At 43.6% G+C, this 20,921-nt stretch overlaps 1 protein-coding gene across 10 annotated transcripts in view; it reads left to right on the top strand.

The window, feature by feature from the left end:
- The window catches only part of Trim9 (tripartite motif containing 9), a 103,621-nt gene that overhangs the window by 36,086 nt on the left and 46,614 nt on the right, over positions 1-20,921 (top strand). For all 10 annotated transcript variants that reach the window (XM_021178921.1, XM_021178920.1, XM_021178919.1 and 7 more), the window contains exon 2: positions 19,773-19,868. In XM_021178921.1, the coding sequence (XP_021034580.1) occupies positions 19,773-19,868 (96 nt within the window). The remainder of the gene's footprint in view (positions 1-19,772; positions 19,869-20,921) is intronic.

The raw sequence follows: 20,921 nt of genomic DNA, 5'->3' as shown, positions 1-20,921 counted from the left end.
ATGGCCTTGTCACCTCTGCACCATCTCTTCCCATGGCCTTGTCACCTCTGCACCATCTCTTCCCATGGCCTTGTCACCTCTGCACCATCTCTTCCTATGACCTTGTCCTCAGGCCCCACCTAGCTAGGCCACTTAACCTCCTGTCTCTTCCTGCTGAGTCTCCTTCTCTACGAATTCTCCATCTTTTGAGCCTCGGCTCTTCTGAGGTCCTTCTGAAACCCTGTCCCCAAACTAGAGTCACTGCTTTCTTGCATTTGTCCCCACCACACCGTGTGCACACACTGCACGTGACCACTCGTGATCACTGATGCTTACAGTAACACACCACCATAATGTTCTATTGTGTTTGTGTGCCTGCCTCTCTTCCTGGAATATGGTTTCTCAAGACCAGATCCTGAGACATGTTGGGGTTTGTGGTAATGAGCCAATGACTTTCATGCAGGACAAACTCAGGGAGAATAGATAGTCAGACACATGGGAGCTTTCCTAACTGCCCTCCCCACTTCGGGAAGAAAGCCCAAAAACCTTTGCCCCCTCCCCCAACCCAGCATCCCAATACTGTACTGGGAAAAGGATTGGTGGCTCTCTTGCTAGACTGTCACAGTGAATATGCTTCTGTCTGTGAGACCTGGGAGGTGAAAATCCCCAGAGCTGGTCTTGGCACTCAGTGTGGCGTGAACTTCATGGACATGTAATATTCAAAAGGCAGAAACCGCAATGGTTTCCCCCTAAGCTGCTTTAAAAAAAAAATCATTTAACCTCAAAGCCTTATGCTTTGTAAAACAGTTAGTGGGTGTAATTTGGTACAGCTGAAATTTCATTTTCCTAACTTTAACAAGGGTGAGTGAAATTTAGGTAGTGACATTTAGGAGCAAGATGTCAATCAGAGGAAAATAATGTCTGTGCTGTCTGGATAGGAGCATATAACATACGGACACAAGGTCTGTGAAGGGGATTCAATTGGAATAAATTGCAAAACCACAACCTTCACCTCAAAGACAATAGGAGGTCTAATATGAGTGACAAGAGCCCAGGAACACAGATTTGGGTTAACCCCAATCCCCATGTTTCCTGAAGCTTTTGTGGAAATAGAACCAGAACAGGTCAAGGCCTTTTAAAAATACCTTGGTGGAAACATTAGAGAGGCAGATAACAGCCAGGCAGACAGGCCCAGATGCCGTCTGAGAGCATCCTTTACCCTTTGACTGGAATAGAATAAGGTTTTCTAAGTTAATGCTTTCCAGCAGATTTTATCCTTTTATCATGATGCGATGTCTGACTCAGAGATGGGCAAGGAATGGCTCCTTAGGGGAGCTAAAGGTAGCCAGGAAAAAGTGTAGTTAGACCCCAGAACTGCGCCATTCCAAACTGTCATCAGTCACTGGTGTTTTAATCCATCAGACTTTGTGGACACAGCTTCTTTGCAGAAATTCTCACTGTGTGTGTGTGTGTGTGTTATGTATGTATGTATATGTGTACATATATACACATATATATGTCACATATATGTCATATATGTATCAATTCTCATTACATATATGTAATGTGCATATACATCTATTTATATGATCAAAATAAATTGTTCTTTCATTTGAATGATATGGAAAATTATACTAAAAGCCATAGACCTTCCAATTGAAAGTTTTGCCTTTATTTCTATATTTTCCCTTGCCAAAACAAATATAAAAATATAAGTGATCTGGGTTTCCCCGTTAGTGTTGGTATGCACCCCTTTGTGGTGTTTTCTTACCAGATACTGATGGCTCTATGCATGCCTTTCCTAAATGAGACCTCACAACCCTTGAGTCATACCCCATCCTGTTTCTCTTTGCACTTCAAGGCCAGACCTCTTGTCCTTGCTAGTGCTGGGTGTGTCCTGAACACGGAAGCATAGGCAGCCAGGTAGCTTTCCGTGGTGCCCTTGTTGGAACAGTGACTTTGCACATCCTCAGAATGATTTTCTAAGCTGTGAGCTGTGTCCATTCCTCTGTATCAGCCACTGCCCAGCACAGCTTTCACCATCCCTCCCTACCCCCCAGGAGCTCTGGTGAGAGACAGAATGGACAAACGCATGTGGCAGCAGAGGCAGGCCAGAACAGCATCAGTGAAAGGGGACAGGGGACTCTGGGAAGAGGCTAATTGTGCAGGAGCCCAGAGCCTCAAGTCCACTGGAAATGGCAGGTTAAATGCTTGCCCATAGGCGGTACCAGCCAGGGCTCAAACAATGATGCCATCTATGTCTGAGACCGCTTATTGCTCCATGCCTTTCTGGGCAATCTCTTTTCCTATACTTACCCCATCGTGGTGTTATTGTCTTCAAGCTTCACAGTGTAAAAACCAACACTGTAGTGGGTGCTCAGTGTGCTTTGAAGTGCTGTCACAAACACCGCATGGATGTTGGGCAAGTTCACAGCCAGGATTCCATGCTGTGAGCATACTCATTAGCCCAGTTTGCTGAGGAAGAAGCTAAGGTTTCCCATGGCCAGAGTTACTCACATTCCATCAGAGAACTGGGGTTCTACTCCAGGCACCTACACCTGCATACTTCCTCCTTGATCCTAAATGTAAATTGTTATTGAAAGCTTCCCAGGCCGTGTGTGTGTGTGTGTGTGTGTGTGTGTGTGTGTGTTCAAAGATGACTCTCTATTTCCACCATGTGGGTCCTGGGGGTCAAACTCTGATCATCGGGTACCTTTATCCACTGAGCAATCTTGCCAGCCCACTCTCTTTTTAAATTGAAATGATATTCATTTTGAATTCATGTGCAGTTGTAAGAAATAATACACAAAGAGTCCTTGATGATTTTCTTAGTTTTTCCCACTGGTAACATTTTGCAAAACAACAGCAAAGTCTCACAGTACCACTAAATATAGATATTGGTAAATTCTACTAATTTTATTCCGATTTCTCAATTTACATGTACCCTTCTGTGTATATGCTGTTGGATACACTTTTTTCACCTGTATAAGTCTGTGTAGCTATAACCATCAAGATAATAAATAGTCCAGATTCACAAGTGTTCTTTCTATTGCCCCCTTTTCCAGCCCACAGTCAACCTGTTCCACTCGCCTCCACCCTACCCCTACACCTGGCAGCTTCCATTTCTAAAATTCCATTACAGTGCTGTGTTTTACATATCTCTTATTACTTTGAAACTTACCTTTGGCTCAGTAGGTTAGAGTTCCTCCAGTGCAAACATGGGGACCTGATTTCAAATCCCTAGGACCATGTTAAAAGCCAGGCATGGTGGTGTGTGTCGTAACCCCAGCACTAGGTGGCAGAGACAGACAGATCCTAGAGGTTGCTGCCTAGCCTAGCCCACTGAGATCTGAGTGTCTTAAGGTAATAAGTTTGAGAAGAGAGAAAGATACCCTACATCCTCCTCTGGCCTGAACACACACACATCAGCCCATGCACCCACATATTAACATGCATGTATCACAGAGATACAACACACACATAAACACAATACCACATACAGAGAACACACACACATACATCAGCACATATGCCCACATACTAACATGCATGTACCATACACACACACACCAGCACATGTACCCACATATTAACATACATGTATCACAGAGATACAACACACACATAAACACAATACCACATACAGAGAACACACACACATACATCAGCACATATGCCCACATACTAACATGCATGTACCATACACACACACACCAGCACATGTACCCACATATTAACATACATGTATCACAGAGATACAACACACACACACCATACCACACACAGAGAACACACATCAGCATATATACCCACATACTAACATGAATGTACCACACACACACAAATCTCCCTTGCCATTTTAAAGGTTGTAACCCATTGAAAAAAAGCACTCATCTAGCTAAATTTTTCTTTATTCCACAAGGATGTTGTGTTAGATTCATTAACTTCTTTGTATAACCGCATGATAGTTGGCTTGGTGGTGCTTATTTCAGTGAACTCACAATAGCTTCCAGGAACTGCAGTTTTCGTACTAAGTGAGCAGAACTCTATTTGCAGTAATGACTTCAAGGCTTCGTGACTTCACTAGTTCCTGTGGAAAGTGGAGCCTCCCTTGTGTTCAATCTCATTTAGGTTTTCAGTATCCCAGCTTGTTACATTTACCAGGGAGACATCAAATTTCTTTTGCAGTGGCTTTACAGAGGTATGATTCACTTACCAAAAAAAGGGTCACCTGCTTAGTAGGTTCTAGAATAGTCACTGTGTTGGATGAACAACACAGCCATCTAAATGAGGAGTTTTCAGTCACCCTGGAGAGAAAGCTAGCGCTCATCCACAGTCACTCTCTACTTCCCACTCTCTCCTGCCGCTGACGTTTCCTTTTCTTATCCTGGAAATTTGATTTGCTTCATACCAGAGGACCTGTGACCTTCTTCAACTTGCTTTGTCTACTCAGCCATGTTGCTGTATGTATGGGCACCTCCTTCTTGACAGTAGATCATTCCAGTCTACAGACCCATTCATCACTGTGGTCATTTGGATTGCCTTAAAGACCTTCGTGTGGCTATGTGTTTTTATTTCCCTGGGGAAACTTAGGAGTGGGTTGCTAAGTCACTGTGTAGCTCTGTTTTCCTGCGTAGCGCCACGCCCTTTTCCGTAGAGCTGTACCATCCATCTTACACACTTGCCAGCAAGTATCAAGCCTTCTACCTGCATCTAATCACCGACACTTCTTCCTGCCTGCTTTGTTGTCTTCATCCTAGTGGGTGTGAAGTGGCACCTTGGTGGATTTTGTGCTTTGATTATTTATATACATGGTGTTCTTTGCCATCAAAGGAGACTCAAGTTGCTTATTCTAGAAGTAGATGGTTTCCACATCCCTTTAAAAAGTGCATAATATTGTATTAATTCCTTTAGACTCTCATACGATGTATTTTGATCATATTTACCCACGACTCTTCCCTTAACTCTTTCCAAATCCACCTCCACCTTTCTACCTCCCACCAACATCATGTCTCCTTTTATTTTTTATTTTTTAAATAACCCATCACGTCTGATTTGTGCTACCCACATACTCCTGGGTGTGGGGCCAGAGCTTTTCACACTGTCTTGTCCTTCTGTGTCGGGTAGAGTTCAGTCAAACAACTGAAACCGCTAAAAGCTATAAATGAATCGATGAAAAGATGGAGAGAGAGAAAGAGGGATATGGGTAGATGGGCTTACAAGGATTTCCTTTATGCCACGGTGGCTGGAACTGTTTGTAGTCTCCATAATGACCTCATATGTTAGCTTGCAAGCTTGCTGGCTGCAGGGTGGCTGCATGGGCAAGCAGGAAAGATGGGTGTGGTGTGGAGGAGAGTTAAAGAAAGCTGAAAGCCACAAGCACCAGCTGGACCCTAGAGGGTGGTGATATGATAAAAAAAAAAAAAAAAAGACTTGCAGAATCTGATGTCTGTGTGGAACTGAACACACTCACATGCATATGTGTGTGCACACAGGCAATCACATGCACCTGGTATAGTATCCCCCCCCCGACCCCCAGCAAGTTTCCTATGACGCTTCTGTGTCACCAACCTCCTTTCTCCTCTGGCTTTTCAGCCTCAGACCCCAGGGAGAGCGATTGAGAAAGGACTGTGTCTGTAGAGATGGATAGATTACAACCTCAGTGCTACAGAGACATGGGAATGTTACAGGTCCAACATCCGCCTTATTCTGGGCTAGTTCAGCACCCTCCCAATAGCCATCCCTCGCCCACCTCTGTGTCAGAACTGACATTCTGTGACTAATAGAAAAAAAAAACCTTTTGGAATCTACTAATTCAACATACCCCCTGGCTTCTACCAAGCCCAACGCTGTCATCAGATTGAGTCTTAGGCCTGTGGAAGAGCATCCCCCAATCCTCTCGTATATGCTCCCAATGTGTTTTAGATTTGCCTTGATTGATCACTTTCTTTGTTCTGCAAGACTAGATAGAACTTCATGAAACGACCTCCATGTCAAGTGGAATTTAGAATAATCTAAATCTGTGTCCCTGGGCCATAATCACTCAAAATGGCTACAGAATAAATTATTCCTGTTCCCTTTAAGACGAAAGCTATGTTTTTTTTTTTCTTGTTGCTGGTTTGGGTTTCTTTGTTCCTGTTGTTTGTTTTGCATTAACACTACCTAGCCTTCTAGGTAGAAAGCTAGCTCTCTAGCATGACAGCAGATGCAATTATATGTGTCAGGGCCTCATTTAAGCAAGGTGTTGTGAACATTGTTAACTACAGGCTTAGACAATGCCCTGTTATGTTTAGTTTTGCATTTCCAGAGATTATACCCAGGGCCTAGGACATGATAGGTAAGTGTTCTACTACCGAATGATGCACACCTAGTCCTTCAATGTTTTAAGACTGGGATGATGGATTGTGGAGTGCGTGAGCACATACAGGCATGTGCGCGTGCGCACACACACAGACACACAGACACACAGACACACACACACACACCTGCATTGGAGAGAAGCCAAGGTTAAAGGCAGGAGGTGAGAAGGCCAGCCCTCTGTTCATGCTTCATGCAGAAAACGCTAGGACCAGGTCTGGATATGAGGAGTAGCCAGCAGCAACAAAGCAGGTCATATTCAGTGTCCTGGGGATGGTGCATGGCATGGGGACATCAATCCCTCTGCCATTTCTCATAGGGCCAGGCTGCCAATGTCCTCAGAGGAACATTGTTATCCCAAAGAGGAAGATGCCCAGAGGAGAAAAAAAGCCTTCATACTACAAGGCTGACTCAGGATTGCCTTTTAGCCTGCAGTGACATTAAAGTGGCTTCAAGGCCCCCTCCTTTCCTCACCAACATTGTTCCTGCACTTGGAAGTCCTTTGAACTACAGTCTCATTTGACAATCTAAATGAAAGATTTAAAGGGAAAATCTTTGGTTTTGGATAAAAATTTAATGTGAATGAATTTCTGTGAAAGGATAATGGGTATTTGATGGAGAAATAGAGATGGCCCCAAGGGATTGGCTAAGAGGACCAGGGCAAGATGCCATGTGAAGTGGCTGGAACTTATCGCTAGTGGCAGCCACCATCTTCTGCTGGGTGGGAACAGCACAGGCTATGTATTGGGGGAACTACACCGTGGCTTTTAAAACCATTCTCTTAGCATATGTGCTTCCATGCTGGGGACTGATACAGCCTCTCTCTGCCCTCTGCAGAGGTGTGAGGAGTCGTTTCAGCTGAAGCTGTGCATGCATCCCCTCCTCAAATCTCTGCTCACAATATCACCTGTCTTTGGGGAGCCTGCTGCTTCATCAGGAAGGCCACGATTCAGAAGAGACCCCTAATCTCAGTGTCCTCAGAAATTTGAGGCCACATGGAATTCATTTGGTGAATTATAGTGTACTAGATGGAGAGCTTTTAAAAAATGTATACTCACATGTAAAAATTATTTATTTATATGAGTGTTATTGGCAAGTGTATTTATAAAATACTATTTAAAACACGTATCATGTTCGACTTTTAATTCAATTAAAAATTTGAGATGTTTTGATACATTTTTAAAGTAATATAATAAAATAATGGGGTTGCTAAGGAGGCGAAATGGAGGTAAATGGACGGTAGTAACTTATACCCTTAACTGAGCAGCAGATAATTAGGATCTCTTGTGTCCTGGCCACATTCAGAATAGCTCTGGAAACCTCTTCTCTTCAAGGAAAGAGGAGGAAAGGCAGGTTATAGGTAACATGTCCTTAGATCCAAGCCCTTGTCTCTATTAGATTGAACCATCCCTGCTATTCCTGAGAGGGTCAGGTTCTCATCCAGGTCCCGGAAGAGAGTGCTGCCTAGCCAACACATCAGGTCTCTTTCTCTGTGTGATGTCAGGGGTAAGTCCAGCCATCCGTCACCTCGAGCTACCTGTCCCTGCTTGGGTGCCCTTTTGCAGGCTCTTCTTAGGAAATTATCACACAGTTATTTAGTTGCTTACAAGATCAGCCAGGTCCCATGGCAAGATGTATTTCTGTGGGAATCAAACCTTAGATTCTACCTCACTGAGAGAAAACAGTTGTCATGGAAACCATTCCTATTTTCACTAGGATAGAGCTGTAGTTCACTTACACAGAGACAGGCTGATAAAGATATTGAGCAGAGAATGAAAAAAATCATATGCAGTTAAATTCATTTCCATGGGTAATATTGATCATCCCTATTTGTGCTGTTATAGACAAAAATTGGCCTGTAAATCCTGAATCCTGGCAAAGCTATCAGTCCTGGTAAGGCAAAATGTAAATCTAATGTAGACACTAGCTAAAATACCCCAAAGTCTGTCAGCTGTTAGAATAAGGTGGTGTTTGCATTTGTTTGTAAAACAGTAATAAGAGGGAGAGCTGTGCTAAGGATGACTGCCTTTCTTTGTGTTTGAGCTTTTTAAATGTAGTGTTAGGGTTATCAGAGAAGCGTGTGTGTTTTGCCATTGATACCAAAGAAACAAATGTCTCAGACTCATAGTCAAAGACAGGAATGAACCACATGTGCCCACATGCTCTCCTTACAAACTAGTGGCATTGAGATATGGCCAAGAGGGACTCCTGTGTGTCACAGGCCTTATCAAGTCTGTCCCAGTCTGAAGAGAAGAATGCTTCTCAGAATGGGTGGAGGTGTGGCAGAGATGGTGTGTGTTATGGCACTCCTCGCTCTGGTGTCTAGATCTCCTGCTCCCTTGAAGAATCACCTCTGCTGGAGTTACTTTTCTCATCAGTGTGATGAAACAGCTGACAAATGCAACCTAAGGAAGCAAAGATTTGTTGTGACTTAAAGATTCAGGGGACACTGCTCAGGTGAAGGGGAGCACTTGGAGGCTTGGGCAGGAGGTGGTGGTCATACTGTGTCCACAGTCAGGAAGCACAGAAAGATGGATGCTGGTACTCTCCCCTTTTAATCAGGGATCTCAGCCTATTATGGTACCACTGTTTAGGATAGGTCTTCTGACCTCAGTTTACTCTAGATAATCTCTCATAGGCCTATCCAGAGATTTGTATCCACAGCAGTCCTAAATCTCATCAAGTTGACAGTCAAGATTGGAAACAGTGGATCACAACCATGTTTCCAATTAGGCATAAGTAAAATCGTGTGCTTGTGGAAGAGACTCGGCCTCGCAGAAATAGCATTTGCCGAGTGACTAGGTTTTGAGTGTTTCTGGGCCTCAGCAGCAGAAGGAAAACTGGCATCTTGGTATGGAGAAGGGCACCCAGGAGTCCGAGCATCCCTTTGGTTCTCGGGTGACGTTACCTAAGGATCAGGATGCTTCTGCTGTAACACATCCAAAGACTTGAAACCAGAGGGAAAGATGGGAGCTTTAAACAGAGTGGAGAACTAGAAAGGGGCCAAGGAAAACCACCAAGATAAACAGGAACCCGGTGCTTCAGTCTGTCCCCTGAGACTTTTGTTGCTGTAGATACGAAGACTGAGTCTGCCCAAGATGACAACCAACCAGGGAAGAAACAATTAGCCATGTTGAATTTCTGTCACTTTTAACTTTTCAGTACAGGATGTTCTATGTGGCCCCAAATTCAGGATGAGTTGTTTGAGTCATTAGGAAGCTTGGGGCAAAGCTTCTCTCCCCACCCCCCAACTAAATACTAAATATCACACTGGCAATGGTTAAGAGTACATTTGAAAACTGAGATTAAAGGCATGTGTGCCACCACCGCTAGCTCACAAAGTCAGCCTTAAGAATAGTACCAGGGGGAGGGAAAAAGCTTACTTAACAAATGCTTCAGGCAGCCCTCTGCATGCCAGCACTTCTTCCAAATGCTTTGCAAATATCACCAGTGAGAATTTTCCCCTGAGCCAGGAAAAGATCATTAGGAATCCTGGGGCAAAGCTTCTCTCTCCCCCAACTAAATATTAAATATCACACTGGCAATGTTTAAGTGTACATTTGAAAACTGAGATTCTACATTCTAATGTTTTATATGACTTATTTTATGTATGTTTGTGTTGGGCTGAGTATATATGTGTGTGTGCCAGGAGTCTTCAAAAGCCGGAAGTTGAAAAACACTTCAAAAGTGTTGGATCTCCTGGAACTGGAGTTACAGGTAAACTGTGAGCCACGTGGGCACTGGAAACTGAATGAGATCATCTGCAAGAGCAGTCAGTGCTCTTAATCTATGAGCATCTCTCCAGCCTCAAGATTGATTGATTTGTTTTTCCTACCAGACTGCAAATACAAATGTGCCATTGATACTATCTGAAAAGATTCCTCTTACCACTTTCTATGGATATATAAATGATAATTCCCCAAGGGCAATTTTGGCAACTTGATTTTCAAAACTCTCTAAATATGAGTGCTTGTTGGTCAAGCATGTTCAACTCTAGAAGTAGGAATAATTTATAATATAGTCAAATTGTTACAACAGGAATTTCATTTCAGCTCTTTGCAATAATGTGAAAGCAACCTAGTTATGAAATAAGAGATGAATTATGTAGATTGTGATGATGTACAGAGAGCATTACACGGCAGCTTTGAAGTTAATAGCATGAGCCCTGGACCCAGACTGCCTGCCTTGGAAACCCTGCTTTGCGTCCTAACAGTATTATGGCTTTAGAACTCAACCTTCCTGTTAGATTCTATCAGTCGCAAAATTGTCTCAAAAACCAAATGAGAGAATATATTTAAAATATTACAAACAGTAGCTGGCATATAGTGAGTATTGTGTAAGTGTTTTGTAGCTATTGAAAAGTAGAAAGATATTTGTGTTACATTACATGAAGAAGGCAGATTTCAAGATAGCAATTGATCCTGGCATGACCCCAGTTTTGATGATATTCACTACTTAGGAACATGTGGATCTGCATATAAATGTATAAAAGTTATCAAAGGCAAATATCAAATGCCTTTTAGGTTGTCCTTCCAAATTCATTATTTAGCTTTCCAGAAATGAATTCTGGGTTTTGAAATAAGAGAAAAGTTATTTCTTAAATAAAAACTTATCTTCACTAGCTACCTCACCCCCCTCTTTCTCGCTGTCTCTGGAAACTCGAGTGGTTGTTGAGTGGGCATCCCTGTTTTAACAGTTAACCCCGAGTCTGGAAGGAAGCAGTGAAGACCTTCTCATGTAAAAAGTACATTTGTGTCCCGAAAACTACTGATTGGCCGGATAACATTGATTTCTAGTTGTATGCTTTTAATTTGTCAATGAGAATCTCATTGTGCAACTGAAATTTTTCGTCTCTCGAGCTGAAGAATCGTGATCCTAAGCCTGTTTGCGCATCTCAAAACTGTTCCCAGCAGTATCAGGCAGCAGACTGCTGTCCTTGCTGCAGGAACAGTGTGTATGGTGTGACAAGAACATAGCCAGGGCAGCCCAGGGAACCCAAAGAGGATGACTCAAAGTCTGCTGAGACAGCTCTCCACAGGAGCAGGCAGCATTCGTGGAAAGGCGGTGACTTCCTCTCTAGAACAATAAAACCCAGGAATTTCTCACCACTTAGCCCAAGGAAGACCTTTCTGAGCTCGAGTTGTGCATACGTGGCACCTGCCTAGCATCACACATTTCCCAGTTAGACTATCCACAGGCTCGTGTGTCCTCTGCCCAGTCCTGTGCAATGTGATGCTGTCATCTCAGCCTCAACCCTGACGCCTAGTGAAGTTTCCTGCCTTCAGTCACAGCAGACCCTGTGTGAAGTCTCACTGTCCCAAGCACACCAAGCAAGGAGCCAAGGAGACCAGACAATCAATTTCACCTAAGAAACTGCAAATTCTAGGCAAAGGTGGCTGTTTTTACTGTGTCCTGAGACCAGAATTGGCTTCTTTTATGTTACTTTTAAAAATGCCCATTAGGTAGAAATAAGTGTCTAGTTTGAGAACCTGTTTTCTAGGGCATAGAAATTTCTAAAATTTGGTGGGTTGTGACTTCTAAGAGTATACCTAATGTTCAAACAAATCTGGACAAAACTGGCTATGTCTTGCTGGAAAGGTGGAAATATTTATAATATTTCTTGCTTTTGCTGAGAGGTAGAGAAGCTGTTACCTCTGTGCCTGGTTATTAGACTATCCAAATATACAGAACTTTTATTTATTTTTTTACTTTTATTTTATTTTAATTTATGATCATTTTTTTTCAATTCGTGCTTATAATCAAACCCTAGGCGTGTGTATGCTAGGCAGGCACTCCATTCCTGAGCTATATATCCAGCTCATGGTTTGGGGAAACAAGGTCTCCCTGTGTAATTCAGGTTGGTGTGAACTTGCTACATGGCCCAGTCTGACTTCAAACTCTAGAGTCTACTGACTCTGCCTCCCAAGGACTGGGCAGCTGTGCTTCATCACCCAAGCCGTGTGTGTGTGTGTGTGTGTATGTGTGTGTGTGTGTGTCTGTCTGTCTGTCTGTCTATGTGTGTGTGTGTCTGTCTTTCTGTGTGTCTGTCAATATGCCTGTGTGAGTATGTGTTTGTGGTTTTGTGTGTATGGGTGTGTGTGTGTGTGTGTGTGTGTGTGTGTGTGTGTGTGTTATTGTGGTACTGAGGATTGAGCCTAGGGTTTCAAGTATGTTAGACAAGCATCCTATCATTGATCCCAGGCCTTATTTTTATTTATTCTTTTGAGAAAAGGTCTCACTAATTTTTCTAGGCTCACCCTGTTTATTATATATTCCAAATTGGCCTTGAACTTGAGTAGCAGGGATTAAGATCTTATGCTATCAAGCCTAGTTATTTTATTGGATTTTTTTTTCCTAACAAAAGTTACTATCTACCATGGTCTTACATCGTAGACATTGGTTAAGTTCATAAACCACAAAAAAAGAATAATTGCTTTCTGAATTAGTTCTGTTTCAGTCCCAAACATTGCAGTGCCCTACCAAACAAAGTCCATTTCCTCTTCATATTGTGGGTCAGGCAATTGAGGTTCTGGACCACACATCCTTCATTCTGAAGCTCTCAGCCACTCTCTGAGATAAGTCCAGTGTAAGCTAAACTAGCCTATACCAACTTGCAACTCAAAAAAGTCTCTTGCCAACTCCAGTGGTGTCATGCTTTAAAGTCAACTCTATTAAGAGCATATAAAAATTGGCAACAGTTTCAAATCATAGTAATTTTTGAGAGCTGATTTATCAATGCAAAACTGATTTGTATGTCAAAGATGAAGAGCTGCCAAAAAAAAAAACCCACATGTCCTGAAGCTAACAAAAGTCACATGACCAAAGATAACAATGGGGCAGGACTCTCCAGAAGGTACTGCAGATCATGTGACAAAAGACCCATAACATACCTCAGTATTTAAAGAACTGTAGTTGACTAAAGCCCAAGTAGAGAGATGTGGTCCAAGTATCCAGTGATTTCTGTATGTGTGTTTCATATTATCCTTGTAACAGGAAGGGGATGTAATGTGCTCGGATGTGCTCAGCATTGTTAGAAGTGTCTTCCATGCCTCCCTCCCTGTTGTCTTGGCCATACTGTTTTGATACACTTACAGTTATTGTCTTCTTGTAGAAGACAAGGAGTCTGAATCTTAGATTGAATTCTCTAGACACAGACTGCCACAGTTTCCTACTTGTAGATAATGGTTTAGCACTCTTGGCATCTCCATCTGCAAGGAACTGAGCCAGGTTTGAGCAGAGTTGGGAGTTGACCTCAGCCAGTCTACAGGAATTCTGCAGTTAGGATAGTCCTTTGGTTTTGGGAAACCCATGGATGGGAGACAGCCTTTATCACAACAGTTCCCTCCACACAAGAGCAATTCCTAGAGCAGTCTGTTAGCATCCATTGCTCCCAGCAGCTCGAAGGATGCATAGCACTAGGAGAGAATTCTGGGCAGAGCATTTCATTGTTCACTACAGTTATAAATATGCCCATGATCACACAACTAGCAAAATGCTAGAATTCAATTGCTGGTCTGTCTGACTTTAAAGTGTGTCTATTTAACACTAGTACTATATTGGTCCCTGATACCCTATCTGTCTGATTTGTTTGTTACTATCTGATATCTGATATACCTTCTGATACATTTTTATGGCTTAAAAATGAGAAAAAGTTGGCACAATTGGATATGAATTGTTGAAGAAAGGGAAGAAAACGGGGCCATTCATTCACTAGCTTTTGCTATATGTTTATGTACGCAGGTTTATCAATAAGGACAGGAGATTATATGTAAGGGTATATCAGGTTAAAAGCCTTCCATCTATCTATTCTATGCGTGGGTCAGGGTCAGATTCATAATAAACATGGTAAGCTTCATGTACTGTCTGAGAAAAGTGAGAGCTTGATGTGCAGATATCCCTCTGATCTATCACACATGCTTCAGGTGCCCTTAAGAACTCATCACCCAAGAACTTCAAGATTTTCCTGGATCACAGCCAGGGTTAACAACTGCCAACAATAAGCAAAACTAGAAATTAAAAGATGTGTCTGTCCTTGCAACAGAGAAAACAGCCTAGCAAGAATTAAACCGAACTTTGGTTTGTACCAAGGTGACTGGAGGATGGTGTTAGAGGGAGAGAGTGGGGGAGCAGATGGGGTGAACAGAAGTGCAATATTGTCAAGGAAAACAAAAAACTGTAAAAAGTAGGAAGAGTCAGTTCATGGGCGAGGGATTCATCATAGGAATATGACACAGTTGTGCTAGTCCAAGTCCTAAAGACCAAGGCTGAGGTCTAATGGAAATGGGGTTCCAGGAAGCCCTACTAAAATTTGGCCAAGAAGACAATCTTTGTCACAACCAAATTAGCAATGAAGATGAGCATGAGGTTCAGTGTTGATTGTGAATGGGACAGGATCTGCAATTCCCTGGCTCACCAGCCTCCAGGACCCCCTAGAGGATGAACTTGATAGGTTAGGCATAGTGAGAAGACACAAAAAAGAATGGTCTGCGCAGATGCCCTGGGTTGGGCTCTAGACTGTATAAAAGGGGAGACATGGGCTGGTGAGATGGCTTAGTGTGTAAAGTGCTCTGTAAGCCTGGCAGCTGGAGTTCAAGCCCCAGAATCCACAGAAAGGCAGAGGGAGAAAACAGACTCTGCAAAGTTGTTCTCTAACCTTCATGTGTGCCACAGTGGCACATGTGCCCATATGTGCACACATAAACACACACAGAGAGAGAGAGAGAGAGAGAATTTTTTAATTTAAAGAGAAAGCTAGCTGAGTAGAGGTACTCACTGCTCTCTGCATCGTTAATACGATGCATTGTAACCAGCTGCTTTGAACTCGTGCCATCTTGACCTCTGATGGATTGTACCTTCAAACTGAGAGCCAAAATAAACTTCCTCCTTGAAGAGGGAGGTCACTGGAGTCAGGGTGTTTGTTTGTTTGCTTGCTTTTAATCACAGCAACAGGAAATGTAGTAAAGACAATGGGAGAAGATCGTATATATATATATATATATATATATATATATATATATATATATATATATGATCTCTGGGGTAAGATTGTATATAATATATAATCCCTAGATCTACACACGGCTCAGAATCAGATTCACAATAAACGTGGTAAGACTTGTTTACTGTTCCCTAGCAACAAGACCTCTATGACAGTCGCTTCTGTAGCTAGTGTTTGCTACTTTGTGGGTTCTTCTTTCTTCTACCCTTTCAACAACCTAACACTAGATAAGAGAGAAGATAGAGAGGGACAGAAAGAGACCCCTGAATAAAGTCAGGGGTCAAAAAGGGGACAATGTTATCATTAGACTACTAGCTGCTGACTAGGGGCATCAAGTTCCTTGAGGCAAGTTTGATCTTTGTCATCAGGATATCTAATTTCTTCCACCTCCTCTTTCTCCTCCTCCTCCTCTTCTTGTTGCTTCTTCTTTGCCCATAACTGCCAACAACCAACAATCCACCCCACCTCTGGGGCACTAGCATTTATATATCCTCTGAAAAGTCCCCAAAATTCCAAACGTCACACACTTGCAGAAACTGTCTGCAGATGGCAAAATCATGCCCATGTTAGAGCATGAGACAATCATAGTCAGCCCCTATGGACAATCTAAGGCAGCTCAATATCTCATACCCAGAATTAAAATGAAAACACATTCTTATATTTCTGTGTTGTTGTTGTTGTTGTTTAAGAAACCAAAACGTCAAAATTATCATTACAGCTTCCCCCAAAGCCAAGTGCCTCCCACCCCTCCGACACACTAACACATATGCAAACATTTCACACTCACACACAATCAGCCCATATGACCATGGAAAGGCAAGCCAGTGGGGGAAGGGAGGCCTTGCTTATTCTAAGCATGTCCTGAGCCAAGAAATCCATCAGGGGGTCTGTGGCTGCCTCGTCATAACGCTGTCCTTCACTCTCAGAAACCACCTCAAGTTAGAAAACAAATATCCAAGAAATCCAAAATTATAAACAGCCTTTGGAACCATGCCCTTCTCCCTCCCAAGACTTCAGTGCACAGGCAGAAAATTCACAGCACTGCTCTGTGATCCTGAATACAGAGCACCTCTGTTAGCACGAGCTAGAATTAAAATGCTTTAAGGAAACCAGATCAATAAGTAATAATGCTGAGCCAACTATGGCTTCCAAATGTGCTCAGGAAGTTATCCTATGAAAACCGCACATGTAAATCCTTACAATACAACATTTTCTGCTGATAAACAGCTACCTACCGGCGTATTTTCACTGTCTGCTGCTGAATTCTGCCAGTGGACAAAGCCTGAGGGAGGTTTATAGATCTCGCTCTTCTAATGTAGCTGTTCATCAAATATCAAAACAATTGTTAGCCAGGTAGAGGACCCTCAGCCTCCAACACAGACACAAAAAAGACTGAATCTGGAGACATTTTTATTTATTTATTTATTTATTTATTTATTTAATTTGCAGTTCATTTAGTGCTCTGACATATTAGATACTAAATGAAGACAGAGCTCTTTGTCTGCTACTAAATAATATTTAAAAGATCTGTGTAGGGAGGGTATTTGTACCTATTTGTGTTGAGTGGGTGTGTGTGCAACTTGTACATGCCAGTGTGCACGCTTAAATGTATGTAGAGGCCAGATGTGACTTCCTCAGTCATATCCCATCTTGTCTTTTGAGACAGGGTCTTTCACATAACCTACAGCTCATCACTTCGGCAAGGTTAGCTGACCAGCAAGCCTCAGGATTCCTCCTATCTCTGGCTTTCTTGCACTGAGATTACAGACATGTGCCACTGAGCCTGGCTTTCTGGAGATGTTGAGTGTGTGCCTGTGCAGCAAGTACCTGGCCCACTGAGTTGTTCCCAGTCCCCATCATAGCTTCTTCTAAGTATGCAACAGTAGCCAGTCAGTAAACCCTTATGACTTTATATAATAATATACATTTCACAGACATGATACATTTTAAGGTTGAAATGTAAGAAATCGGGCAATTTAATGTGTGTGTAGCCAGATGAATTTGACTCCTTCTCCCAAATTTCTAAGTACATTTACTAAGGAGACAGGAAAAAGATCTCTGTAGTCCAGCAAATTTTCACTCACTTGGGGGAGATGGAGAAACAGGGGTTCTAAGGATAACAGTGAAAACCAAACTCGCCTTTAGAATCAGCCTCTCATTTTATTGTTGTGTTTTCAAAAGGAGAACCCCTTTCTTCTTCTATTTCCTGGGATCTTGGAAATGGCTCTTAAGGAGAAAATTTACTCCCAAATGACACCACTAAGATACGGCGACAAAGCGATGAATGGCCCCTTCACAATGGTGGACTCACTATGCTCTTTCGTTTGGTTGTCCTGCCATGCCCTCTGGAGGTTGGGACACACGGCAAAGGAAAGGTGAACAAAGATGTTTTCCAGCAGATCTTATTCGAGGAGTCTGTCCTTTGAATCCCGCATCATCAGGTGTTTATGTGCACAGGAATGAAGAGAGTATAAACATGGATTAAAACCACCCAACATTTATTAAGGATGTACCTACACTTACAGGGCCCTGGCCTTTAAATACGGTGACTCATGCATTGCCCACACTCAAGAAGAAGTAGAATTCTCATTTTATGCAGGAGGCAAAACTATGTATAATCCTTAAACAGCCGGTAGTTGGCAGCATCTATGAAATGGGACATAATGAATGCTCCCTTAAGCATTGCCCTGTACTCACAAGAGCCCAACCACAAAGTATTATTTCAATGCTCTTCCCCCATTCCCCCAACCCCCATTGGAGTAATTCAGACAAAGGTGGCTTTCTCAGGGCCACTTAGCAAAGGGCAGGGCCAGAATTTAACCCCTTCTAATCCTGTCTTCTTTCTACCCTCCTATATACCCAACATTTGGCCTGCATATTTTAAAGAAAATGACCCATTTCATATTTAATAAGACAAATATAAGAGAAAAAAATTCAGGACCAAAAGATACCATTTTGAGGTTTTTGTCTTTTTACTGAAAGGGGAAGTGAGGCATTGTACTGGTGGAGGAGATGGATAGGGTTTGGACTTTGAAGAAAGCACCAGAAGGAGGAGGAATGAGAAAGGTCTGTGTCGCCTGAGGGACAGAAGGGTCTGCCCAGCCTGCTGGGAGAAGGTATCTTGAATCTAAATGTCTTGCTAATGGCTTCAAGGAATGGAAGCCTCAGCACAGAGCTGAAGTAGCAGTTTGTTCTTCCCAACAGGAAGCACAGCGTGAGAGTTTTGAGATGCTGACCCAGAACCCAGTCTTCAGCCCTCCATCCTTACTGCACTGACCTCCTCTTTTGAAGATATCGATCTGCCGCAGAGGCAGAAAATGAAGAGGAGAGGCTACCCCATGACAGCTTTCCTAGACCCTCCTTTCCTGGGAGACCTTCACCCAGGCCCCACTGATGTCTCAGCAGACCCCAAGGCTGGGAAGCAGTGCTCACCTGTGCACACATTGCCAGGCAGTTTGGTGGTGTAGTGTAAGACTCTGATGAGCCTTACCTTACCGGGGACCCCCGAGTGAACAACGCCAGGGATCAATGCAAAAGCAAGAGGTCCTCTTGCACCCAGAGCAGAGGCAGCAACCTTGGACAGCTCTCTTGGCCAGTTTTTATACAGTTTTCAGGGGTAGAATAGAGCAGCAGCCACTAGGCACAATGTGATTAGCAGAACAGTGTGACTTTTAAACTGATAGATCCTTAGGGAATGAGGTAACAAGGGCTTTCCTTATCTGCAGGGGTATCCCCTGTGGTCTGAGGAATGTAATTAGCCTCTCCCTTCCAGAGGGGAGGGGTGCCTATGTGTTCTAGGACCTTTCTCTTCCAGAAGGGGAGGGGTCTGGTGGAATTTCTCAAAGTTCCTGAGCTGACCTCTTCAGTAGGAGTTAGGAAGAGAGCAGACCTTGGTCTTGGCTAGGAGGCTGGTGTGGGATGGACTTGGGAGAAGGAAGAGGACCTTGGCCGGGTGGAATGCCTTCCTGGCCTTTTGCTTTGTGGTTACCATGCCTGTGGCTCCAGAGCATCACACAATATCCCAACCCTTCCTTCTTCATCCTGCACTAGGGCACCTTCATTATTTCTGCCCCTCACTCCCCACTCCTCAAACCAATGAGCCTTTGGGCTAAGAACTGTCAATAGGAATCAGTTCCCTAGTTTATTTTTTTATGCCTATCAAAGGAAGTAAACGATTAGCTAATGCAGTAAGGGGCACTCTAGGTACTATCCTGTGGCCAGGAACTTTCACTGCTTCATAGAAGAAACTGCTCAGAAGCCCAGGGAAGCATTGCCTGACTGGCTACCAGAACCCACCCCCACAGTTACCTCAAAGGCCTAACCCCCAACAAGAGGACCCAAGGCAAGCCAATGGCTCCCGGGATTGGGAGTCTGTTACTCTGAACCCCCACATGGCTCTGTATAATGGCAGCTCAAGCTTTCCTTCCTCTCTCCACAGAGCCAGCTCTCCCAGGCCCTGAATGGATTGTCGGACAGGGCCAAAGAAGCCAAGGAGTTCCTGGTGCAGCTCCGCACCATGGTACAACAGATCCAGGTACTGGGAGGGGGTGCAGGGTGGGGTGGGGGCACGGAGGAAATTCCTCTCTCTTTCTCCCCTGTCTGCTCTACACTGGCAGACTCACAGTGGCCAGCCTCACACATGCCCTGTCTTGAGGCATCTCCTCTGACAACAAGCAGGTGTCTGTCTGTCTCAGGTGCTTCCTGCCTTCCACTCGGAGGCCCTGAGTCACTGCTACAGTGCATTTAGACAGAGACCTATTTCCTCATGAACCCAGATTGTTCCTGAGTTCCTAAAACCCGATCGGTCCCTAAGCCCCAGTATGCTGGACATTAATTGTTTCTTGTCTTCTCTCCTCCCCCTTCTCCCTCTCTCCTCTTTGCTTTCTCCCTGGCCCATTGTAATGCTTCTTCCTTCTCTTCTCAGATACTGGGATGTTGTCTAGCCTCAGTCCCCTGACAACTCTACTTTAGATTGGTTTATGTGGACACAGTGACCAGCAGGCCAGGCAGCAGATGAGAATGCATACATTTCCCACTATAGCTGGAAGGGAGAAACCACGAAAGGCCCAAGACACCAAAACAATGACCCTTCTGCACCATTTACCTTCTTACCTGTTTTGAGCTTTGCCTCAGAGAAATAGCCTTAGCTCTGCCTGCGGGGAAACAGCTTTCTCGGTGACTATTTAACCCATGTCAAAGCAGAAATGGATGACTAATGTACACTAGCCTCTCAAAACATCGCACGCTAGTTGTGTTGCTGTTTTTATGTGCAGACCCGTGTTAGACCCGTGTTGATTCCCTAGCAGTTTTGTATACTTCCTTCTGTTTTTCAAGGCGACAGTTCATCAATCAGCCCTTTCTTTGCATTTGCTGGCAGGAACTATGCAGCCCAGGGCTGCCCCGCCCTGTGCCTTGCCTCTCCATCAGAGCAACGTGTTCTTTCCCTAAGGAAACAATAGCAGAACCTTCAGGGGGAAGGAGCCCTCCTATTGGCCCCCACCCACACCCTACATAGGGCACAGAGAGCTCTTAAATGATGAAAGTCCTCTCGAAGGACTTTCTCTGAGAATTCACACTGTTGCCAGGA

This window comes from Mus caroli, chromosome 12 (genome assembly GCF_900094665.2).
Source record: "Mus caroli chromosome 12, CAROLI_EIJ_v1.1, whole genome shotgun sequence".
NCBI classification, from domain to species: Eukaryota; Metazoa; Chordata; class Mammalia; order Rodentia; family Muridae; genus Mus; species Mus caroli.
This window is presented reverse-complemented; position numbering and strand designations above follow the sequence as displayed.